Here is a 26,659-nt window from a genome sequence, read left to right as displayed (position 1 = left end):
TGTATATAAGGTGTCTTTCTTCTCCGGCTGCTTTTAAGATGTTCTTTATCACTAGCTTTGAGCATTTGTGATTATGTGTTAATGTAGTTTTCTTCTTGTCATTGATTTGGGGGGAAGAAGGGGATTCACAGAGTTTCTTTAATCTGTGGATTTACAGTTTTCCTCAATTTTGGAAAATTTTTAGCCATTGTATCTTCAAGTACTTTTTCTGTCCCTCATCTCTTTTCTCCTTTGGGCACTCTAATTACATGGTCTACGAAGTTATCCCATGGAAACTGAAGTTATCCTTTGGCTCACTGATAATCTTTTTCATCTTTTGAGGATTCTTTTCTCTCATTGTGTTTCATGATAGTTTCTACTGCTATGTCTTCAAGTTTACCGGTCTTTTCTTGTCATTAATCTCATCCAGTATACTTTTCATTTCACACATAGTAGTTCAATATGAGTCTTTTTTTTTTTTTTTATATCTTCTATGTCTCTGTTTAACTTTCAAACACATGGAATACAATTAAAATAATTGTTTTAATGTTTTTGTTTGCTATTCTAAGACCTATATAGGTTTTGAGTCTATTTCAATTGGTTGATTATTCTGCTCACGATGATTATGTTTTCCTGCCTCTTCTCATGCTTGGTAATCTTTCACTGGATGTCAGACATTTTGACTTTTAGCTGTTGGCTGCTGGATGTTTTTGCATTCCCTTATTATGCTTTGTTCTTCTTTTAATATACATTTTTATGATTTTTTAGTGACAGCTGTGTTTCTTTTTTTAATTTTTCTTTTTTTAAATTTATATCCAAGCTAGTTAATATACAGTGTGACAATGGTTTCAGGAACCAAATTTAGTGATTCATCACTTACATGTAACACCCAGTGCTCATCCCAACAAGTGCCCTCCTTAGTGCCCACCACCCATTTAGCCCATCCCCCTACCCAACACCCCTCCAGCAACCCTCAGTTTGTTCTCTGTATTTAAGAGTCTCTTATGGTTTGCCTTTCTCTGTTTTTATCTTATTTTTCCTTCCCTTCCCCTGTATTCACCTATTCTGTTTCTCAAATTCCACATATGAATGAAATCCTATAATATTTATTTTCTGTGACTGACTTATTTTGCTTAGCATAACACATCCTAGTTCCATCCATGATGTTGCAAATGGCAAGATTTTATTCTTTTTGAATGCCAATAGTCCTTATATATATAATATATGTAACATATATCACATCTTCTTTTGTGCTTTGTTCTTAGATGCACTTAAATTACCTGCAAACAGTTTGATCATTTTGAGTCTTGCTTTTATGATGTGTTAGGCAGGTCCAGAGAAGTGCTCATTCTAAGGCTAATTATTCCCCACTACTGAGTAAGATCTTCCCAAGTTTTCCACCTTATGCCACATGAATTATGAGATTTTCCAGTCTAACTGGTGGAATCAGGCATTATATCCAGCCCTGTGGGAGTGCTAGATTCTGTTCCTTCTATAGATCTGATGGTTTTTCTCTTGGCTTTGGGTCGTTTCCTCATATGCATACATGGAACAACAACAGCACTTTGCTGAATACTTGAAGAGGGCTCTCTGCAGATCCCTGTGGTTTTCTTTCTGTGCAGCTCTCTCCTTGTAGGCACTCTGTCCTACAAATTCTAGCCACCTTGGTTTCCCCTCTTAGCTCCAACCATTAAAATTAGGGATTCTGCTGGGTTCCACCCTAGGCTCCCCTTCTCTGGGCCATGGTCTCAAAACTCTCTTAAGGGAGTAAGCTGGGAAATCATAAGGGGCTCAACTCATTGCTTTTCATCTCTCAGAGATCACTGTGCTTGGCTGCCTGATCTTCAGTAACTTGAAAACCACTGTTTAATATAATATACTCTGTCCTTTTATTATTATTTCAGGTGAGAGTATGGATTTAGTCCCTATTATTTCAAATGAGCAAAAGTCCTGGATTTATATTTTTATTTAGAGCACAGACAAAATTCAAAGTGAAATGTTGACAATTTGAGGAAATAAACACTGAAGAATAAAGGGAGGAAAGTATACATAATTTCCTGATGTTTATTAGCTCTGTTTAGCAGCAGTACACTTCTTTGCTTACTAGCCTATCATGTGCTGATATAGTCAACATTATCTGTGCATTGCGTGCAACACTTAATCCTATGTGGGAAGCTCTGAATGACCTCTAATAAGGTCCTAACATACTCTCCAATGGAACTCAGTGCCAGCATTCTTATGAAAATGTGGCAGGGGTGCTGTGTATAGAGAAATGAATACTGATCAACTTTCAAGAACTGTCTAAGGGATGTAACTGTTTCCTCTCTGTCTGAATTAAGAACTATTTTAAAAAACAAAAAACAAAAAACAACCAGCTACTGTTCTCAGTAACAAAACATATCCTCAAAGAGGCGAAGAAAGGAAAAGGTGTCACTTGGGATGATGTTGGAAGGAAGGTGTCCTACCAAAATTCATGAGTTTTGAGCCTTGAGCTGTATTCTTCCCATAGAAGTTTACTCTGGGGCCTTCAGGTGAGAAGTCCAAGGGCTCCTACCTCATGTTTTGCTTATCTAAGGATCAGAACAAACCTACTTGCCTCCCACCTACTAAAGATGTTGAGAATCAATTACCTGCTTGAAGCAATGGACAGGCGCTGGGACTGAACATGTTTCTTTTAGGTATTTGTCCCAGGTAAAATGACCTGAAAAGGAAATAGAAATCTCTATCACAGTCAACTTCCTAAAAAGTGCTTTCAGGATGCAATCTACACTAAACATTAGGCCATTTTTTGACTCGTTCTGAGCATAAGAAAAAGCGTATTTTTCCCTGTTTGGGCTCAAGAGAGTATTACGGGTAGAAATCTATGTGAGCTGAGTGGATCATTTTAGATCAATGTTTTAAAATTATGGTCTAAAGATGACCTTACTACGTTTTACATGTTAGTCCCTAAAGTGATCCAAAATGCCAGAGCAACATATACCAGTATCTCACAGAAGTGTTCAGGAAGCTCTTGGAAAACAGAATAGAAGACATAGAAAATGGGTGAGGAGATTCCTTCTGAACAACCTGACTCCTGAAGAGGTACCTTAATGCCATCAAATAATAGCTTTTAACACTCAATATGGTTGGATCCCACCATCGCAGCTCAGAAAGAATGAAGGACAGACATACGGTAAGATGATTTGATGGTAGGAAAAACCAGAATGAGTGAGATCATACTTGAATTCTCACTCTCTCTCACCCACCCCGAACCCACTCCCATTCCAGCTGCACTGCCTGAGGTGCAAAATGACAAAGATCTGGTAATTTACAGAAAAGTAGGTCCTCGGTAGCATTTCTTATGATAGTAACTATGAATGAGTTAGGGGGCCTACAGGATCTTGTAGCCTCTTGAAGTGGCCTTTAGAGCAACACTGTGCTAGAGAAACAGTCTTCAAGGTGACGCTGCTAGGGTCAGAGAAAACATTTTAAGGAACAAACTATTAAATATGTATGTTATTAAACCACAAAAGATGACTAAGTTCTTTATTAAAGGTTAAATCAATTACCAATCTCCCCCTAATACCCACCTAGAGGTGACCCCATGATGGTGCAGGGAAGGTCCCAGAGACTCTCACAAGCTAAAACACTGTAGCAAACCAGCATTTCTTGAAGTTTCCTCTGCAGTGGAGCAGCACAGGGCCCTTTTGGACCATGCAAAAAGCACTAGATGCTGGGAATAAAAATGATTTACTGAATGATAAAATCTAAATCACTTCAAAGATGATGCCAAGGCTTTATACTCTATTGACTTTATAGTTTCTGTTTTAAAACTTGTCCCTTTCCCACCATCCTTAAGCAAGCCAAATAGATTTGGCCAGAAATCACAGTCTGTTCTGAACCACTCCACGAACTGGCCAATGATTAATTATCTTGAATACAGAGTCCACAGGGTAGATGAGATGGATATTAACCTGGAATCAAGATTTAAGAGCTTATCAGAATAAAGACTCTACTCTTAGCGGAGATGTCCCTAAAGCAAGGAATGAATACATTTCACCACTATTTGCTGTTAGGAAAAAAAAAGCATTAAAAATTACCATTCCATTCTTACAAATAAAGAATTAAGTCAAATAGCAAGTCTTGGATTTGAGTGAACTGCAACTTTTGCACTCCAGCATCTATAACAGCACTGTCCACTAAAACTTTCTGTAATGACAGAAATGTTTTGTGTCTGTGGTGTCCAATAAGAAAGCCGTTAGCTGGGGGCGCCTGGGTGGCTCAGTCGGTTAAGCCTCCGACTTCGGCTCAGGTCATGATCTCACGGTCCGTGAGTTCGAGCCCCACGTCGGGCTCTGTGCTGACAGCTCAGAGCCTGGAGCCTGTTTCGGATTCTGTGTCTCCCTCTCTCTTTCTCTCTGACCCTCCCCCGTTCATGCTCTGTCTCTCTCTGTCTCAAAAATAAATAAACGTTAAAAAAAAAAGTCGCTAGCCACATGTAACCACGGAACACTTGAAATGCGTGAGAGAAGAATTTAAATTTTAATTAGTTTAATTTAATTAATTTTATTTAAATACAAATTCCTACATGTGGTTAACAGCTACTGTATCAGACAGCACAGATCTAGAGGTTTGCTCAGTCTGGGTAATTGCTTGTAGTAGCTTGCGTTTTGACCACAAGCATCCAAGAGACTTTGGTTTTAAAAATTATGGCAGCATCAGGGGTACCAAAATAACTGGGGCATTAATTACAGTTCTCTATTACACATCAATTATGGTAATCAATCCCTATTACATAGGCAAGCAACCTCACATCTTTCTCCATTTAGAGAACACCCTATTGCCAACTGAATGAAAAGGAATCTCCTCTCTCTTTTTTTTTTTAATGTTTATTTCTGAAGGAGAGAGAGACAGAACTTGAGCAGGGGAGGGGCAGAGAGAGAGACACACAGAATCCGAAATGGGCTCCAAGCTCTGAGCTGTCAGCACAAAGCCTGATGCAGGGCTCGAACTCACAGACTATGAAGATCATGACCTGAGCCGAAGTAGGATGCTTAACCAGCTGAACCACCCAGGCGCCCCAGGAATGCCTTTTAAAAAAACATTTCAGTTTATTTATTTATTTTTGAGAGACAGAGAGAGTGAAGGGTGAGGGGCAGAGAGAGAGAGAGAGAGAGAGGGAGAATCTCAAGCAGGCTCCACACTGTCAGCACAGAGCCAGAGGTGGGGCTCAAACTCACAAACCATGAGACCTCTGAAACAAAGAGTCAGACGCTTAACCAACTGAGCCACTCAGGCACCCCTGGAATCTCTTTTTTATTTTTTTTATTATTTATTGATTTATTTATTAAAAATTTTTTTTAATTTTTTTTTTGAGAGAGACAGAATGTGAGTGGGGGAGGGGCAGACAGAGAGGGAGACACAGAATTCGAAGCAGGCTCCAGGTTTTGAGCTATCAGCACAGAGCCTGATGTGGGGCTTGAACTCATGAAGCACGAGATTATGACCTAAGCTGAAGTTAGACACTGAACCGACTGTGCCACCCAGGCGCCCTGGAATCTCTTTTTTAAAAGCAGTCCACCCCCTGTGAGGGTTGACTGGATTGAACCATACCTAGATTAATATTTTTCTTAAATTTGACTGCTTAGGCTATCTGAGACTTAGTCTCATAATTTCAGGTAAATTGTGTTAATTTTTATGGACTCAGGAAGAATGTTTGATCACCTACTGTAATGCCCATAACGGAGCCAAATGTCATATCTACTGTATCTCCAAGCAACTGAAATAACAACACATACAAAAACGGGACAGGCAGCAAGGTATACATCAGGGAGGGGTTGGCAAACTCTCTGTATAGGACCAGACAGTAAAATGTTATGGTTTGTGGGCCATCCAGTCTCTGTCACAAATACTCAACTCTGCACTGTAGCCTGAAACCCGCCAGAGACAATACACACATAAATGAACATGGCTGTGTTCCACTAAAACTTTATTTACAGAAATAGGCAGTTGGCTGGATTTGCCCCCAAACAGTAGTTTGCCCTGGCATATAGCACTGATTCCCAAATGTTACTTATCATCAGAATCTCCTAAAGAATTTTTCTCATTTCTTTAAATAGCGTTGTGGGCCCCATCCTCAGAGGTTCTCATTCAGCAGGCTTTGAGTGTGGTCTGAAAATCTGTATTTTCAAAGGCTCCCTAAGTAATTCTGATTCACATCTGTGTCTAGAAATTATTGGTGGAGTTAAAAGAATATAATACTGAGAGTCAGAAGATGCTGGATAAAGTCTTATTTCTCTAATTATCTTAGATAAGTTACTTAATCCTTCTAAGTATCAGTTTATTCATCTGAAAGACAGAGATAATGTCTATCATGCAAGATTGTACACCCACTCATTCATTCAGTAAATATTTATTAAACTCCTTCCAAGTACAAAAGCACTGTGTTAAATATAAGAGGAACATGATATACATGATTCCTAAATACACGGAGCTTGCAGTTTAGAAATATTAAGTAGAGATATTAAATAAATAATAACACAAATAAACTGGTACAATTATGATAAATGTACGTTAATGAGGTAGTACAGGTTGCCTTGAGGATGCAGAACAGGAAAATCTAATTTGTTACTGGGATCAAGGCTTACTGTGAAGATTAACATTATAATGTAATGTTTTATAAATATAATGTTTTATACTTTACAGAATGATTTCAATTCTTTTTTTTTTTTTTTTTTCAACGTTTTTTTTTTTTTATTTATTTTTGGGACAGAGAGAGACAGAGCATGAACAGGGGAGGGGCAGAGAGAGAAGGAGACACAGAATCGGAAAGAGGCTCCAGGCTCTGAGCTGTCAGCCCAGAGTCAATTCTTTATTCAACTGATGTTTGAGTATTCCTCTATGTGCCAGGCAGTATTCTCAGTGCTGGGATAAGGCAGGAGGTCCCTGCCCTCATGGAATTTACATTCTGGTGCATCATGAGGCACAATTAACACATAACCAAATAAGGTAATGAGTGGTAAGCATTTGAAGGAAACAAAATAATGTGATAGAGGCTGGGAACTATCTTTGATGGCAAAGTTATGGACAGATACTCTATGGAGGAAACACTTGAGCTGAGACTTTACAGTCATCTCATTTATATTACTGAATAATGCTTATGAAAGTATTTTATAAACTCTAATTCATACCACTTTATAATTACACTTATTATTAGAAAATAAAATCCCTGCCCTGAAGAGAGTTACACACTACATAGAAGTAGCTTTAAAAAATTAAAAGTCCCTAATAATGTAAAGCAGAAGAGATCCACGAAGTTGAAGGCATGAATCCCTTTCTCTAATACTCATTCATTCAACAAATACTTACTGCACACTGCCATATACCAACCCTAGTTCTAGGCACTGGTGATCTAGAGCAAAGAATGAAATAGCAAAGTCTCTGCTGATATGGAGCTTACTTTCTAAGGGGAAAGAAAAACAATAAACAAACATAAATATATGTCGGATGGTGTAGAGGGCAACAAGAGACACCAGATAATATACAATTCCTGGCCTTTTTCAAATAAAGAAAAAATAAAGCAAAGTAAGAGGGAAAGAGTGCCGAGGGTATGTGTGTGCTATTTCAGGCAGGATGGTCAAGCAAGGCATCTTGATGGGGTGATATAAAAGTTGAGACCTGAAGCTCCCTCCAGCCCCTGCTTGAACACTTGCAACGATGAGAAACTTCTTATTCAGTTATTATTCAATAGTACAAACAGATAGACTTTGAACTACATAGTCGGCCAAAGTCTGACTTCTTCTAACTTCTACCCATTGGTCCTGGACATAATATATGAGAGAGATTATATATATCATTAAATGTCAATGATATGTAGCTGCTAATTTGACCCAGCTACATGAGGCACCTCCATTCATGGTGGCTACTATTCTGACAGCACTTCTCTACAAGAACTCTACTTCATTCCACCTGAAGTGTGGAACGCAAATTCCTAAGAGAGATACAGACAATCATAGTCTTTAGATCAGAAATTCGACTCCAAGATTACTGTCTGAAAACTGTTCCGTTGTTTATATGTGCCATAATTTATATACATTAACAACAGTATTTGTTAAATACTCTTGGTGGTCACGTAAGTGTTTTCTAATTTTTGATGAGTATCTTTGTGCACATATCTTTTAACACTTTTAAGATGATCACTTTAGGGAAAATTCCTAAGAGTGGGATGAATGGACAAAGAACAGGCATACTTTATATTTTGATATCATATAATTCCCACCAACAGTGCATGAGAATATGTTTCTTACGTCCTTGCTAAAACTGCTTTAACAATCTCTATACTTTTGTTAAATCTTACAAGTGAAAAAGCAAAAGACTATTATACTTTTATATGCAATTCTTTGATGACTAATAAAGTTGAAGATATTTTTAGGCTTATTAGTCCATTTGTATTTTATTTTTGTCATTTTTCACTGAGGTATTCTTTTGTTTTCTCAGATTCTAAGAGTTCTATGTAGATTAAGGATGTTAGTCCTTTCCCTGTCATATATGTTGTAGACATTTGTCTCAGTCTGCTAGGATTTGCTCTTAAATTCCTCTATCTTGTCTTTTATGACTTCCTGGCTTTCATGTCATGCTTTCTTCAGCATTACAAGAGATATTAACCCATGTGTTCTTTTAGTATTTCTCAGGTTTAATTATTTTTTTACATTTAAATGATCTATTTCGAATTTATTCTGTGAGACAAATAAGGCAAAAATAAAGCTTTCCTTCTCACCTTTTATTCAATAAATGTGCTCACCACCATTTTTGAATAAATCACCTTCTCCCCGCTGATTGGAAATGTCACTGTGATCACATGTTAATTTCTTATATACATTTAGACCTATCTCTGGACTCTGCCTTCTGTTCCCCTCATCAGTCAGTCTATTCCAAGACGAGGAGCATTTTGTTTCATGTAATTTCAAAACCAATTTAACCAATTTTAATTTTTCATAAGGCATACCCTCAACCATGTTTTCTTGGCACTTTCAAATGATTAATAAATTGTGGCATATCCAGTGCTAATAAAACCCTGTTATCAGAAAATGTACAAAGCTTAAGTTTATGAGATACACAGTGGCTCATTCTCAAAATATTGTCCATGGGCCTTTCAGATCAGTAGCTTGATATTTTTTAATGAATCATCTAAAGATAAAACACCAAGTCAAAAAAAAAAAAAAAAAAAAAAAAAAAAAGGATTTCTGACTCTTCCAATTTCTCAGAACAAATCCCACCATTTCCCAGCTCCTATAACATCCTGTTCATACCTTTATTTTCATAGCTTCACATCATATCATCATCATTATTTATGCAAGCTATTTACAGACAGCGGGTATCTTTCTTACTATTATTTTTAATCTTCACCGTTTACCACAGTGCCTGAAACTGAACTCAGGCTCCACAGAAGTGTAGTGAACGAAAAGTGAGGGGTGAAAAGAAGAAGGGAGTGAGCACCAGTGCTTCTCTTTTCTGCACCAATACAATCACACCGGTGGTCTTCAAATTTAGTTCTGGGAGTTATACGTTGAGATAGAACAAACCAAAGTCTAAATGGTGGCCTAAGTGGCAAGGGGACACAAAACCATGTCACCTGAGGAGTGGCTGAAGGAACACTGACACTCAGCTTGAAGAAGAAAGCCAAGTCTTAGAGCCAATTTGCCATCCATCCACCAATCCAACAAGTATTTATCGTGTGTATCAAAGCATTGTGCCAGGTCCCGGAGATACAACCGTGATCAAATACTGTTCTTGCCCTCATGGAGCTTTAGTAAGGCCAGAGGCTAGACAGCCAACTACATAAAGTGTGGTAAGTGCTATGCTTGGCTACGGAGGCTGCTATAGGAGGGCTTGCGGAAGGATTCCCAGGGGAAGTAACCTCTACACTTCTAAGTTAAGGTGTAAAAGGATAAGCAGGAAGTCAGTCAAGAAGAAAGAAAATTCTTTGTTTTTAGAATCTTTTGTTTCAGACTGAAAGAAAAACATGTATAAAGGTCCGGAAGTAAGAAAAACCACTTCTAAAAATGGAATATTTTGGTATGGCTACTGGGTAGAGTTAAACACAAACAAAAGGTAGTTTAGAAAGGAGGTTTTAGGTAAAAGCAGTGTGCAGGTATCAGAGAGCCTCCTCAACCACATTAATGAGAAAAAGAAGCACTAAAGGCTCTGGGGCAGGAGTCATTCTGTGTGTAGTGTGGAGGATGGACTGGAGGAGTGCAGGGCTGGAGGCAGGAAGACTAGTTAGGAAGCTGTTCTAATAATCTATATGAGATCATAGTGCTTCAACTAGGACGGTTAAGAGTGGCAGTGAGCAGGCAGTCCCTATAGCTGCTTTCTAATAACTGGAAGCTGGTCAGTGAAAAACTGGCTGAATTATTCCATATTGCCCTAAAAGTTCAAAGTATGACTGATAGAATTGACAAAGAAACAGATTTTGGCCCAATAAATAAAACTGTCTGACCATGGAGTGAGTTCCTGAGGTGGCTGTTAAGTCCCCAGCAACGTTGAAAAGTTCAAGACAAGGCATTTTATAAGACATTTAAAACGTCAAATTTTGAAATGCTGGGCCAAGTTAGATTATTTTAAAGCCTCTTCCAAACTCAGATTCTAAAAATCTACTGAATCTCATTTCTTTAAAAAAAATTTTTTTTTTGTTTATTCATTTACAGAGAGAGACACAGAGAGCAAGCAGGGGAGGGGCAGAGAGAGAGGGAGACAGAATCCGAAGCAGACTCCAGGCTTTGAGCTGTCAGCACAGATCCCAACACGGGGCTCGAACCTAGGCACCGTGAGATCATGACCTGAGCTGAAGTTGGAAGTTGGACACTTAACCAACTGAGCCACCCAGGCACCCCCTGAATTTCATTTCAATTTGATATTTGGGGCTGCTCTCTATGCTTGATGGGCAAAATGAAATATGCAGGATTAATTCATCAGAGGCTGTGCCTGGCTATGCTGGTGCTATGTTATCATAGCCTTTACTCCTCACGCAGGAAAAATATACTTCCAAAATTTAACATCACTTCTTGTACATACTTTGTGTTAAACTGAGTATCCACTTTTTCCAATTCCCTATCAACAAAACGGACTGTTCACAACATACCTTAACTTGTTACTGAACTATATGTAATTGTTATCATTCATATTAGCAACAAAACCAAAACCAGCAACAGCTCTCACAGAGTATCTTCTGTCTGCCTACACCATGTTCAATATCTCCCAAATTCTTCATAACCTGAAAAGTAGGTTTTATTCCCATTTTAAAGATGAGGACATAGACTCGAAAGATTAAGTAACTTTCCCAAAATCACTAAATTTGTGAGTGGGCAACAGAAATTTGAACCAAGGCCTGTCTGATTCATACGTCCATGATTTTTCTATCATACGCTAGTGCCTTAGAAAGCTTGAGGTAAGTTTTAAGTCATTAAAAAGTGACTATCATTTATTGTTTATTAAGTGCTAGGCCCTTTACCTCCATCATTTCAATTCCTTCACTTCTTCAGCTCACATCCAGAGAACACTCCACTCCAAAGAATGTTCCAAGATTTGACTTAAAATAATGTCTGAGGATGGTCCCACAACAGAATGAAAATAACAATCCTCAAAAGTTGAAAAGTATTTGAGAGGTTTTAAGATGTTTTCACATCCATTAGCTCTTGTAATCTTCTTAACAACCTTGTGAAGTAGGCAGAATGGGATAATTATCCCCATTTTCCAAGCCAGAAAACTGAGGATCAGCATCACAAAGTTTCTAAGCCCGGCTGGCTTTCAAAGAACCCAGGAGCTCTGACTCCTAGTCTAGCATTCTACTCTTCTACGTTACCTTCTTTGTCAGTGGGCAGTAAAAGTAATGTTTTGGGAAGAAAAGGCAAGAGGGAGCAAAAAGACAGTGATAATAACAGAGGTGAACACATGAAGTCACAGAACATAATATATAAAAACATTTGAACAAAAACTGATAAAGCCATTAGGATATCAATATTTGTGTAACATATAGAAAGATTTTAAAGAACTAAGAAGTTAAGACTGACGTTTATGTAGAAACCCTGAAGGCTGATTAAGAAATATTAACATTAGCATTATTTCTCAAATCCTAGTCCTGAGGTACATACACTCTGTAGGGATGAAAACCGAATGCAGTTAGTTAGCAGTCTGACTCTTGTTATTTGAATCGTTAATATTTCAGATTGCATTTAAAGATTTTACAAAATCTTTAGGTTTAATTTCAGTTTGCTACATCTCATGAATAATTTCTTTTGGGGAAATCCCACCAAATTCTGACTGATGGAGAGTGGGGGTTTGTTTTTGTTCTGGATTCACTGAATTAAGAGTAGCTTCCAGTTTGGATCAGCCCCTGTTCCTCCTTGTACTCTGTGTAATCAACCCCCCCTCCCCACCCTGTTGGCTTGGTCTGCACCTCCTGATAAGGATGGCTGGGCCGGACAGCTGACAGGACTGGCTATATGGGCTGCTGAGGCAGACGAGCACAGGACACACGGGGCCATGGGACAGACAACACGGCATTCTGTCCCTAGTCACACTCTAATCTCTGGTTCGGTTATTACCTATATTTAACAGAAATACAAGAAAGAAATCTTACCTAGTTCCAGGATGTCAGTAGCTTCTATTAAAGAAAAAAATGTTACAGCATAAGTCATCAGAACAAACATACCAAAATGAAAGAAAGGTGAAGTTCTGGGGTAAAACGAAGGCTTGAGAGTTTGTGTAACCCAACCCTCTCCTTTTAGAAGGTACTGAGTGTGTTACTAGTAGTTGTGGGATATACCACCTAATTCTGCCTCACTCTGAAGCCTAAACTCTTAAACACTGGAGATGCGGACAGGCCAACTGGGCTTGAAGCTGTGAGGCTACTTCAAGATTATCTGTACTCAGAGTGAAAGTCTCCTGACTTCCAGTTCAAAACAAAACATACCGCTTCTAACAGATACCTCTACAAACTAAAATATTTGCTTGTGCGTCCATCAGTGAGTTCTTTATACCTCAGACCTCTCAGAACAAAGGTTTTATGAGAAGAGATGTTAAATTAAATTTTTCCTCGCTAAACAGAGGGGTTTTTTTCTTACCTTGATATTGGGATGCAGATTCGGAAAGGTGACCATACTTGTGTTTCCTAACATCATTCCAGTCTATCACTGCAGGAGGAGAGAAAACAGTCATATGAAAAGAAAATGCAAGATTCAATACTTCTCTAATTTAACAGCAGGCATCAATAGTTTTTGATAAAGTAATACACTTCTGAGATTGTATTCTAAGGAAACAACCCAAGCTACAGAAAAACGGTTTTATCTAAAAAGCTTTAGTATTGTTTATAATAACAAAAAGGGAGGGAGGATACGTAAATGCTCAGAACAGAAGACTGATTAAGATACTACAATACATTTATCAGTTGACAACGGATTTTGCAGCTTTAAATTTTTACAAAGGCTACACAACAAAATAGGAAACTGTTTAAGGTTATGATGTCTGGTAAAATATCAGAGCAAAAATTATATTCATGGAATAATCGAAATTATGTAAAAAACTGAAAACAAAGAACGCCCTTGCTCTGGGCTGAATTGTGTGTCCCCCCTGCCCATTCTAATGTGACTGTATTTGGAGATAGGGTCTATAAAGAAGTAACTACATTAAAATGAGGTCATTAGGGTGAGCCCTAATCCAACGAGACTGGTGTCCTTATTATAAGAGGAAATTTGGACACATACGGGGACAGAGATGGGCATCTAAAAGCCAAGGAGAGAGGCCTCAGATCTTGATCTCTGACTTCCAGCCTCCAGAATCATGAGAAAATAAGTTTCTTTTTTCTAAAGTTTATTTATTTATTTTCAGAGAGAGAGAGAGAGAGAGAGAGAGCGCGCGCGCGCGCGCGCAAGTGGGGGAGGGGCAGAGAGCAAGGGAGAGACAGAATCCCAAGCAGGCTCCGCACCATCTGCACAGAGCCCGATGCAGGGCTTGAGCTCATGAACCATGAGATCATGACCTGAGCTGAGATCGGAGTTGGACACTTAACCAACTGAGCCACCCAGGTGCCCCGAGAAAATAAATTTCTGTTTAAATCACCAGGTCTGTATGTAATCCTTGCAGCCCTAGCAAACTAATACAACCCTAAAAAGTTATCACTAGAAAAAAGAAAAAAAAAAATAAGACGCAAACACAGCAAATATAAACATCTGGTTATCTTTAGGTAGTGTCCTATTCCCCCTACCCCGATTTTCTAATCTCATGTATTTTCAATTTTTTTCATAAAGATAAGTTACTTACATAATGGAAATACATTTTCCTTGTTTGAAAATTTAGATTAAATCTACTGACTCTACCACTTTCTCACCATCAATTACCCATCATGTTTTTACTTCTCTTCTTACCCAGCTCAGATTCCAGGGTCTCTCATTTAAATCACTCGCTGGCAAACACTCTTAACTCCCTCCTACCTCTTTTTTGCCCAATTTGCCTAATAAAGCCTCAGTCTTAACTCTGGTTAAAGCCACTTATCCACCTATACCATGCCTACCCCAACAGCTCACAAGTGCTGAAGAAAACCAAATACAAGCTTACTGGTCTCACTTTAAACTCATGACCATAATTTTCAAACGCTATTTAACGTGGTCTAGAAATCATACTGCGTTTCCCTACTGTGTTTGCTTTTCCACCTTCCAAAAATTTTTTTCATTTATTTTTCTTTCTCCTCATACTCCAAATATCCTCTCCCTCTCCCTCACTCTTAGGTATGATGTCAATTTAGGGTTCATTGAGAAAACAGAAATAAGGGACAGGAACCTTCTATATGCCACTCAGGAAGGTACAGACTCCATCATGTTTAGTGGTACATCTCCCATCCACAGTATAGTAGCACGTGCTCAGTTAGTGTTTGGTGAATGAATGAATCTACTCATTCATCATTCTTTCTGACTGCTCTTCTATTGCTGTGGATGAAGTGTCTGTTTTTATCAAAAGGCAACTCTCCAGTTTTGCTCCACATCCCATTTCCTCTCATCCTCTCAAGGACTTTGCAAGTATTTCCTTTCTAATAGGCCATTTGCATCCGCATCCTTACTGCCCCATAATCTCCTATCAAACATCAACACACAAAACAAATACCCCCTCTCCAACCCTCTCTTAATCCCATGTATATCCCTCTTGCCTTCTATTTCTCAGGAAAATGTATTTTAAGAGTTATCTATAGCCATTGCCTCCTCACTTCTTCACAATTATCTCCTCATTCAAACAGGGTTCTTCTGTCTACTATTCCACTGAGATCACCCCCAAATTCATATTTCTAGCATTGGCCTCCTCTTGGAATTCCACACTTACATATAATCTCTACATAGTTATCAAATCAGACATTTGAAACTTAACGTGGCTAAAACAGAATGCCACCTCTTGTCAACCTGTTCCTCTTTTTTTTTTTTTTTTTTTAAGTTTTGATTTAAATTCCAGTTAGTTGACACATAGTGTAATATTAGTTTCAGGTGTACAATATAGTGATTCAACAGTTCCATCCATCACCCGGTGCTCATCGCACAAATGCACTCCTTAATCCCAATGGCTATTTAGTTCATCCCCCCACCTCCCCTCTGGTAACCATCAGTCTGTTGTCTGTAGTTCATAGTCTGTTTCTTGGTTTGCCTCTCTCTCTTTTTGTCCCCCCTTTGCTCATTTGTTTTGTTTCTTAAATTCCACATATGAATGAAATCATATGTGATGGAGATGCCATTTACTGGTTTGGGGAAGGCAATCTGTCCTCTTCTTGTCTTTCCCAAACCAGTAAATGGCATCTCCATCACCGAGCTGTTCAAGCCAAAAATCCCTGAAGTTATCCTTGATGCTTCTATTTCCTTTACACTCACATCCACTCAGTAAGTTCTGCTGGACCATGTCCCCAACTCATCCACCACTCATCCCACTGCTCACGCTCTACTTCCAGTCACTGTCCTTCTTACCTGGGCCATTAGGATAGCCTGCTGACTGGAAGCCCTGCTTCCCCTCTTGCCCTACTCCAAGTTACTCACCATACAGAGGTCAGAGTGAGCATTTGAAAACACAAAAAAGATCATGTCATTCATCTGCTTGAGGATAAATGGCTTCCCACTGAATTAAGGATGCCTTGCACAGATATGCAGGATTCAGCTGCTGCCATGTCTCTGATCTTGTCCCATATGATACCCCCCTCCAACTTTTTTAAAGTAAACTTATTTATTTTGAGGGAGGGAGGGCAGGAGAGAGAGAGCAAGAGAGCACATTAGCAGGGGAGGGGCAAAGAGAGAGGGAAGCAGAGAATCCCAGGCAGGCTCCATGCTCAGCGCAGAGCCCTACCTGAGGCTCCATCCTATGAGCCATGAGATCATGACCCGAGCCGAAATCAAGAGTTGGACCCTTAACTGACTGAGCCACCCAGGCGCCCCATGACTTTTCTCTTTTCCATTACACTCCAGTCACACTGGCCAGTGTCCCACCCCAAGTGTTTGCCTTCTCTCCTGGTTGGACGTCCCATCTTTCCAGTACCTGCCATGTTTGTTCTCTAAATCATGAATAAAGATTATAAACCTGATTAGGCTAAAAAACTGCTGACAAGAGACAAAAGATTAGGGTATCATAATTGAATCTGTGTTTGAAATTGTTCACAATTATTTTTAACTTATTTTTTATAATTAGAAATAATATATTCTCAAAAATTAAATATACAGTACATATTCCATTTATGTACAAGTTTTCAATATCGTATCACTTAAGTAAAGATGAGCTACCAGCATACACAAAATGGATTCAGGAAGCTACAATAAATTGAAACCAGGCTGTAAGATCACTAATAAAACTAACAAAACAATTCAAAATCAACCAGTACAAGTTAGGGGAAAAATACTCTAATACAGAGAAAAAAACAAAAGCCAGACCCAATGATGAAGTAAAATGAACAAAATAATTAACAAATTTGGCTGGGCAGAAAGGCATCGAAATAAGGTTCCACAACAATGGAAAAGGAGCTTCTGAGAAGAAATATTTGAAACTCCTGGCACAAACAAGCGGAACTGGGAAAGCAGTGCCCAAAAAAGAAAAGGAGACAGCAACCACATTCATTACAAATTGCTTAAATTTTATTTTAAGCATCACCATAAATTACCCAGTGGATAAGGTCACCATCCCTGTATCAATTCTTTTTTTTTTTTTTTAAGTATTTATTTATTTACTTTTGAGAGAGACAAAGACAGAGCATGAGTGGGGGAAGGGCGGAGAGAGAGGGAGACACAGAATCCGAAGCAGGCTCCAGGCTCCCAGCTGTCAGCACAGAGCCCAACGCAGGGCTCGAACTCTTGAACCACGAGATCATGACTTGAGCCGAACACAGATAAATGCTCAACCGACTGAGCCACCCAGGCGCCCCACATCCCTGTATCAATTCTTAAATGAACAGAATGTAGCCTGATAGAATTCCACATGTAAAAACAGAAACTGGTTACCTGTAATTTTTCAAAGTATTCTCAGATTAATGGCCATGTTTCAAAATATATTATGATATGTAACTACTATATTTAAATAGACGGTTTTATTTTATTCTCTCTCCTCAGGCTGTATATTTCTTCTCCCATAGTCCTTCTCCCAGTTAGTAATAAATCAGAAACCTGGAGTCCTCTTTAACTGTCTCTCTCTTATCCTCCAAATCTAACCAGTTATCAAAATCTGTCCATTCTACCTTCAAAATGACTGTCTCCTCTGCTCTTATTCTGTGTTTAAGATTTCATTCTCTCTCACCTTGACCAACAGAAACAGCTACTTCATTCCTGTGTGTGACCTCACTCCTTTCCAATCCACACGTTAGCATTCAGTTTCTAAAATACTTATATTTATGTATCTTAATTCTAAGATTAGACAAAACATCTCACTATCTTTTAAGTCTTCAAAGGTCAAAACCTAAACTGTCTCCATAATAAACATGCCATATGTGTCTGGACTTTCCCTCCCTTCTCTATTTGGGAGATTCCTATTTATTCACCATGGTCCAGGATTAATGTTACTTTCTAATATCTTTCTGGCAGCATCCCTAAGCACAGCACTATTTCCACCTCCTACTTCTATGCCTGTTCCAGGTGTTAGAGGTAAATACTGCTAACCCAGTCATTATTCCTGGGGCTTAACACACAGCAAACACTAAGAAAAAGAAAAAAAAGAAAAAAAAGAAAAGAAAAGAGAAGAGAAGAGAAGAGAAAAGAAAAGAAGAGAAGAGAAGAGAAGAGAAGAGAAAAGAAAAGAAAAGAAAAAAGAAAAAGTTTGCTCAACCGACTGAGCCACCCAGGCGGCCCCACGAATATTTAAATGCAAGCTTTCATCAAAACAATTTTGACACATATACAGAATCCACTATAGTTAGATTATCTATCAATTATTCATGTTAAATAAGAAATAATTAAAAACAGATCTTCTAATAGTGTAGATAAAAGTCATTTATATATTGATTTTGGAGTTTTCTTCCACTACAGATGTATTCTTTGAATACCTAGGCTAATATTAAAAATGTACTTGCTACCATTTACCGAGTACACTTTCCGTTTCAATGTTGCAAGATGAGAAAAGTTCCGGAGATGGATGGTGGAAATGGTTGCACAGCAATGTGAATGTATTCAATGTCACTAAACTGTATACTTAAAAATGGTTAAAGTGGTAAATTTTAAGTTATATATCTTTTATCACAATTTTTAAAATTCAATTAATTAAAAACATGAACTTGCATTTTGGGATGTCAGAAGGCTCAGAAGTTGCCATACTGATTTCATTTCAGATTCAACTAACACCTATCATTACCATATACCAAGCCCAGGGCCAGGCAGTTTTATTATATATCATCTTGGGTATTACCAATATGTATCTATAGGTGAAGAGTAAGAATCTGGGACTCAGAAAGTTTAACAGTGCCATGGAGTAGAAGGGCTGGTTAGGCAACAGCAATGAAAAATATGCAGTAATAATAGTTCACAAATGAAAAACCAAGCTGAATTAATGTCCTGAATCCTATTTATATAGATGTATTTATTCAGTAAACATTTATAATCTGTCAGGTACTATTTATTATACTATTTATTATACTAATAATTATTATTATTTATTATATTATATATAATATAATATATAATTATATAATATATAATATAATATATTATAATAATTTATTATACTAATTATTATACTATTTATAATTTGTCAGGTACTACTCTGGGCACTGAAGATACGTCATTGGACAAAACAGAGAAAAACTGCTTCTCATGAAGTTTACATTCTATTCCAAAGGTTTCACAAAATGTGATCTTTTGACAGGAGGCATTTGAAATAGCATTCATTGCAGGGGAGCAGATGTCAGAATGAGACATCTTGGCAATGAGAACTATCCTGCAGAGGATGGGTTATTCATTTCCTGAATAAGCAGAAAGCCTGGATGACCACCTATCACCAAAGATGCTGAAACTTTTCCAAGCTGAGAAGGAATTTATGGGTTGGAAAAGGGATTAATTACATAAACTTCTAAGATCTTATTCAACCCTGGAGTTCTATTTCAATAAGCAACAAACACTATTATGGGGGCTGAGACAGAAACGTGTCCATAACTTGTGTGCACACATAACGTGTGTGTGTGTGTGTGTGTGTGTGTGTGTGTGCGCACGTATATATCCTGACTATGAACTATTTACCAGTATAAATTATGTCTCATTCTTCTTTATATCTCATGTGTCTAAGTCCATGAAACAAATGAGTGAGTACAATGTCACAGGCTTAAAACACAGTGGATTGCTCCCTATTAAATCTTGCTCAATTTGACATTTAAATTCCATTTCCAACTTGCTATTTTCAAAATAACCCTCTAAAGCCTTTTTTATTTCCAGATTGAAATGATATTAATCTAGTCTTTAAACAAAAATTCTTTGACTACACACAGGTTCCAGCTTTGTGCTAGGTAATGGGGGATTCAAAAAATAACAAGGTACTCTCCCTTTAGTCTAAAAGAGGGAGAAAGATACAGAAGTAAATGTGATAAAGTATTATAGATGCTGCATTAAAAGTAAATGGGGGCTCAGAGAAGGGAGGAGACAGTTTTGTCTGGGGAGAAATTAAGACTTTAATGGAAAAGGAATTGAGTCTTAGGGATGGAGTAATAAGAAAAGTATATCACAGGGGGGGAATAATATAAAGAGAGAAATGATGCCATAAACCACTATGTTAGACCTGCTCTAGTATGGTAGCCACCTGAATTCTGGCAAGTGTGACTAAGAAAGTGAACATTTAATTTTGTTTTAACTTTTTTATTAATATAAATTCATAACTGACATTCAGTACAGTTATGGGGAAAACTTTTAAAGTATATTTGGAACAAAGCTGGATATGAGAATCTACTTTTTCAGTTGAAAATTGTTGAAATCTAAATACAAATCAATCACTTCTGACAAAACTTAGTGTCTGAATTGAGATGTGCTATAACTGTAACACATATACCAGATTCTGAAGACTGAGTATGAAAAAAGGAATGCAGAATAGCTCCGTATGTATTTTTATATTGGTTACATGTCAAAATAGTGTCGGAGATATATTCAGTTAAATAAAATGTATTATTAAAATTAAATCCCCCTATTTCTTCCTTACCTTTTTCAGTGTGGTTACTAGAAAATTTACAATTCTGTGTGTGACTTGCATTGTATTTCTATTGGACAGTGCCATGTTGGGCAACTTGTAGTTCAATGTGGCTGGAGCAGAAGGTATGTTAGGGGGTATGACAAGAAAAGTAAGAAGTGGTCAACGTCAATGCCTATCTATTTTACTATAATGGAGAAAGCAGAATAAGAAAGAAGAACCCAGTGGGCAGAGAAGTAGAGGTGAGGGGCAGAGGAGAGAATATACTAATTGTCTATGGGACCTTGGCTCTGGAGGCTCATTACACTCTTGCTTCTCACATGGCTTAGTTGTTCAACCTCCCTAGTAATTAAGAGAATCCAAACAATTTCACATGTAGAGACGGAAGAAAAGGCTTTAGAGAAACTAAACTTGACATGATTTTAGTGTCAAGTGGAAGAGCAAGCTTAACTTCATCTCAGACAAATCATCCCACCTCAGGAAATCCCAAACAAAGGATGAAAAAAGGATAAGACATAATACACTAGAAAACTATGCTTAACATAGAGATTTTACCTTTAAAGATTCCTGATAAGATTCTCAGTTTCTACAAAGCTAAAACTTCATTTAGAATCTAAACTCTGAAATTTATGAGATGTTTTTCTATTCAAGTCAACTAATATTATTAAAAATATCACTACTGTGGCACCTGGATGGCTCAGTTGATTGAGCATCTAACTGTTGGTTTTGGCTCAGGTCCTGATCTCACAGTTTGTGACTTTGAGCCCCACATTGGGCTCTGCACTGACAGCGTGGAGCCTGCTTGGGATCCTCTCTCTTCCTCTCTCTCGCGCTCGTTTTCTCTCTCTCCCTCTCAAAAATAAATAAATAGACTTAAAAATCACTATTAAAAATGGCAAGAACACATACCCTCTAGAAATGGCTCTAAGTTTCAATAAGACATTTAAATAATACTTATTTTTTTATCTGAGAGAGAGAGTGCATGAGCGAGAAAGAGGGGAAGAGGGTGAGAGAAAGAGAGAAAGAGAATCTTAAGCAGGCTCCATGCTCAGAGTGGAGCCTGACACGGGGCTCAAGGGATCATGACCTGAGCCTAAATCAGGAGTCAGACACTCAACCAACTGAGCCACCCAGGTGCCCCAACATTTAAATAATATTTAAATGCTAAACAAAGTGTCTAGCATGGTGCCTAACATAGAGAAAAAATTCATTAAATAATAAGTTTTTCTTTCTTTTCTTAATAATAATCTATAGTGTGGTTGAACTGTTACAGAAATATCTTCAAGTATTTAAAAAGCAAAACTTCCAATTCCTTCCACAACCTAAAAAATTGATGAAAAAATGGCAAAAAAGACATTATGGCTAAAAGAAATGGATAATGAATGACATAGTTAGTAATGAGGAGTTCCTTAAAGTCAGTCTTTGCTAAAGATCTTAATCCCTCATGCCTCCAGAATAGGGTAAAAAGATACTTACCACTAGGCTGCATAGTCAATGGACTTAAAACTGTTCAAGGAGTTAAGAAGTTTGGGATTTATCCCTGGATCCACCAATACCTTACTCTGACCTCTGACAAGTCAGTTTCTCTGTATGTTAATTTCTCCATCTGTAGAATGGGGGTGGGAGGAAGGAGGACACTTATTACCCCTTAAACCATGAGACGTAAGTATTACCAAATTAACTACATTACTTAAAAAGTAGGACATTTAGATATACCTTTTTTTGCTTATTAAAATAACTCAGCATTGGATAGTACCTTATAGCAAGTACCACAGGTTTAATTTAACTAAGCCTCAATATTCACAGAAATAAAGAATACAGATATTTGCTATATTTGGTCCCAAGCAAATACTACATATAAATATAATTTCCAACTAACCAGGTTAAGCCAAAAACTAAAAGATACTAAAACTCCATTAACATGGTACTATGGACTGAATGTGTTCCCTCCAAATTCATATGTTAAAGTCCTAATCCCCAATGTGGCCGTATTTGGAGACAGGACTCTCAAGGAGGTAACTAAGGTTAAATGAGATCATAAGGGTAGGGCCCTAATTTGAAAGGATTGGTGTCCTTATAAGACAAGGACAAGACACCAGATATAGCTCTCTCCCTCTCCCTCAACCTCACCCTCTCTGTCTCCACAAACACATACACAGAAAAAGTCTAGGTGAGGACATGGCCAAAAAAGCGCCTGTCTGTAAGCTGAGGAGATGCCTGACCAGAAACAAACCCTGCTAGCATCCTGATCTTGGACTTCCAGACTCAGACTGCGAGAAAATAAATTTCTACTGTTTAACTCACCCAGCCAGGGGTATTTTGTTATAAAATCTGAGCAGACTAATATACATGGTCATAGGACAAATGAAGCTGTAACGATTCTTTTAGGGTACCTACCTCATGCAACCCTACTCAGTTTCCAAGTTGCTCTAAAGAATCTTCACTCTCTCTTTTACTACAGTCTGATTGGTAGTAAAACAAAGCAAAACAAAATGAAACCGAAAATATCAAATTGGAAGTCAAAATTTTATCCTGGTTTTTTTGTTTGTCTTGTTGTTGTTGTTGTTGTTGTTGTTTTAAAGTAGGCTCCATGCCCAGCAAGGAGCCCAATGCGGGTCCTGAACTCACAACCCTGAGATCAAGACCTGAGCCAACATCAAGAGTCAGATGCTCAACTGACTGAGCCACCCTATCCTATTTTGAATGGATCCCTATCCTATTTTGAATGTCAACTCTATTTTCCCTTAGAGACTATTTTCCCTTAAAGACTTTAGGCAATAACTTAACTGTACTGAGCCTCAGTTTTCTTATCAGTAAAATAGGGATGACAATCCCAATGCTACTTGCTTTACAAGGTTGTTGTGAAGAACTAATGAAAAAATGGTTTCAAAAGCACGTAATCAGATAACAAGGATTATTAAGGAAAAATGTGCTGTTTGCTACCTTTCTCAGAGGGAAAACTGAGATCCTGATTAATACAATGTGCTTATTACAAAGCACACAGGACATTAGAGCCTCCCATTACTAGTTAGCCCCCTAAGGATTCGAATACTCCATTTTTGAGTAACGACTCTAGTGAATATTCGCTAGAATCGCTTCTACTTTGCCTCTTCTCCCTTTGGCTCCTCTTACTATCGGATGCAACCTTTAAACATTATTGTAATGCAATCTTCTTGGGGGAAGTGAAAGTGCTTATATTTATTCCAAAAGACTAATGACACTAAGAGGCTGGGATAAGAAGAATAAACTGAATCCTCAGAAATGCATGTCTGGAGTCCTGAAACATTAAGAGAGTAGTTTGTACAATATCCTAGAAAACATGTCCTCTTTGATTTCCGAGAAATTGCACAAGAGCATCGACCAGTGACATGAAGCGGTGCTGTCCTATAGGACTTTCTGTGATGCCAGGTATGTTCTGTGCCATCTAACGGGTAGCCGTTAGCCACATGTGGCTCTTCAGCACTTGAAATGTGGCCAGCGTGACTGTAGAGTTGCATTTTTGTTTGTAGTTTTTATTAAATTTAAATAGAAACATGTGGCCAGCAGTGACTATACTGGATAATGCAATATCCAGAGGCTGTAAAGATTCTGGTGTTTCTAGAAATTCTTGAGAGAAAAATAATATGTGGTAGAAAAATCTACAAGGCTGTGGAAACTTCCTTTCACAAAGTAATCATAATAGGCCATCCCCTGAAGCAAGGAAAAGCAGAAGAAATTCTTCATATGTTATATTAAGAAAAAAAATTTAGTTATAAATTATCATTTATATACTAACAACAGCAATAATAATTATTAACATTATATAGCTATTTTTAAGTGTTTACTATATTCCAGATGTTGTGCTAATCATTTCAATAAAACCATCTTCTTAAATCTTCCTCCTCCCCAGTATGACACCCCTTTTCACTAATGAGGAAATAATACCGAGAGAGGTTGAGTAACTTTCTAAAAGGTTATAATCAGTAGAAAAGCCAGGATCTGAACTCAAACTATGCTCTTAATTACACTGACCCTCTGCAAAAAAAAAAAAAAAAAAAAAAAAAAAAAAGACAAAAATATTCATAGGAAACCTTACAATGCTTCTAACATAAAATAATCCGACTTAGATATTCTACCCACTTTACTACAGTAAAAATTGAAGCACTGATGCTTATTAGCTTGATCTGAACACTGAATTAATATTAAACATAGTCTGGGATTCAATGAGGCAAAACTAGATTAAATGGAGGATGTCCATAGGTACCATGTTTTAAATATTCATAGAGCTTGGAAAACACAAAAGAAGTAATGCAAGTACATGTACATATCAATGAGAGAGAGAGAGACAGAGAGAGAGACAGAGAGAGTGGGGAGGAAGGGAAGAGGAGAGCAGGAAAGGAGTGATGCTTCTCTCAGAAATAGAAACTGGAAAATAGACAAAAGAAGCATCAGATGTACTTCTGAAAACCCATTAAGACAAGACAGAACTCTTTCAATGTTAGATGGCAGTTGTGATTTTAATAAACTGCAATCCTACGCTGATATGCACAGAGATCAAAAAGGAAAAGCTGGGAGCGGAACACCTGCCCCACTGTGGTCATGGAGGACAACCCACAGGAGGCAGGAGACAGACAAGGGACTAGGCTGGGAGGTACCATTGATTAGCCACTCTCTCTTATTAGCAACTATTCCTAGGGCCTTTTAGCTGATGAGCTGATTCTCTGCCTCCAGCTCTCCTTCATTTACTTTTACTCTGTTCCGAGATAAGTGTGAAGAGATGGTAATATCCCTCTGGGATGATCTGCCAGAAGAGGGGGAAGGGGAAGCAAACTAGGCAATCCCTTTTTCAAAGACAGCAATAAATCCTGTCTTGTGCATGCAGCAGATGTGAACAAAGAAGATGTAACAGATCTCTCCTTGGCAATCATCCCTGCCCCCACTCCCTCTGTAGCAATTATATGTTTCTGCACGTGCACACAGAGAGAAGAACCCCAGAGAACATCAGTATTTCCTTTAACAAGCAAAGCAGTTGGCAATGAATGGCTAATGAAAATGCAGAGAAGCCGTAACTCCCTCTGTCTTGCAGGCACTCCCAGTAGACTACAACTGTGTACAATGTGTACCCTTTCCAGAGGTGTGATCCAGAGCATAAGAGAGGTTAATTCTTTCTACAAAGCTTCTGGCTCATGTTTCTTGATCAGGGAAGAAGTTTAGTGGTACCAGTGGTGCTACATCATACTTCCTGGCAGACATAAATGGATCTGAGGTCGTGAAATAAGTAACGCACCACCACCACCATGGTCATTCCCATCATATCCGGAAAGAAGGTGGTAACAATCCTGGATGATCTACTCTGCCAGTCAGAACACTTTGGAGGTAGAGTTTTATGTTCACATCTAGATCCTATACTCTGAATGCGACACAGGCACACAACTTTATTCAAAGGAAAGCAACAAGGATACTAAAAGTTTAAGAAACTGTCGAGGTTTAACCAGGAGAAGAGAAGACTCAAAGGAAATAGGAGAGCTGTTTGCAAATACCTGCCATGTCCTCATGTAGAGGAGAGATGAAATTCGCTCTACCTGTTCAACATTACCCCAAGGGACAGAACTAGGACTGGTGGGTGGAAGCTACAGGGAGACAGGCTTCAGCTCATTACCAGGAAGAACTTTCTGGCAGTCAGAGGTATCCAACCATCGGGTGAATTCTGGGGAAGGTGAGGTATGAATTTGCCATCATTGAGGGAATGGAAGCAAAGGTAAGATAACCTCTTAGTGGAGATATTACATCATGAAAAGGAGGAAGGAGATTAGACTAGGTAACCTTAAAAGGCCTTTCCAAATCTAAGGTCCTACAATTTAAGGGGTTATGGACCTCCTGATTTCATCATCTCAACACTGTACAACTTTAAGTTCGTAGCATAGATAGTATATGTGTCTGTATATCTGTATCTGTATCTATAGCTATGGCTGCATCTCCACAATACCAACTTTCTCTCTGAAGCCTTACAGAAGTGTGATAATGGGGCCCAAGAAATATCACCATCATCTTCCTTCCT

At 38.2% G+C, this 26,659-nt stretch overlaps 1 protein-coding gene across 14 annotated transcripts in view; it reads right to left on the bottom strand.

Moving 5' to 3' along the window:
- SCMH1 (Scm polycomb group protein homolog 1) overlaps positions 1–26,659 on the bottom strand; it is a 186,993-nt gene that overhangs the window by 116,386 nt on the left and 43,948 nt on the right. For 6 of the 14 annotated variants that reach the window (XM_078452026.2, XM_078452028.2, XM_078452015.2 and 3 more), the window contains 3 exons: positions 13,080–13,148; positions 12,596–12,619; positions 2,610–2,680 (listed from right to left, as the gene is read on the bottom strand). In XM_078452026.2, the coding sequence (XP_078308152.2) occupies positions 2,610–2,680; positions 12,596–12,619; positions 13,080–13,148 (164 nt within the window). Of the gene's footprint in view, positions 1–2,609; positions 2,681–3,548; positions 3,692–12,595; positions 12,620–13,079; positions 13,149–22,098; positions 22,229–26,659 lie in introns of those variants that run through there. The other 8 variants (XM_078452016.2, XM_078452017.2, XM_078452019.2 and 5 more) reach the window with 6 other exon arrangements.

This window comes from Panthera onca, chromosome C1 (assembly GCF_046562875.1).
Source record: "Panthera onca isolate mPanOnc1 chromosome C1, mPanOnc1 haplotype 2, whole genome shotgun sequence".
Lineage (NCBI taxonomy): Eukaryota > Metazoa > Chordata > Mammalia > Carnivora > Felidae > Panthera > Panthera onca.
This window is presented reverse-complemented; position numbering and strand designations above follow the sequence as displayed.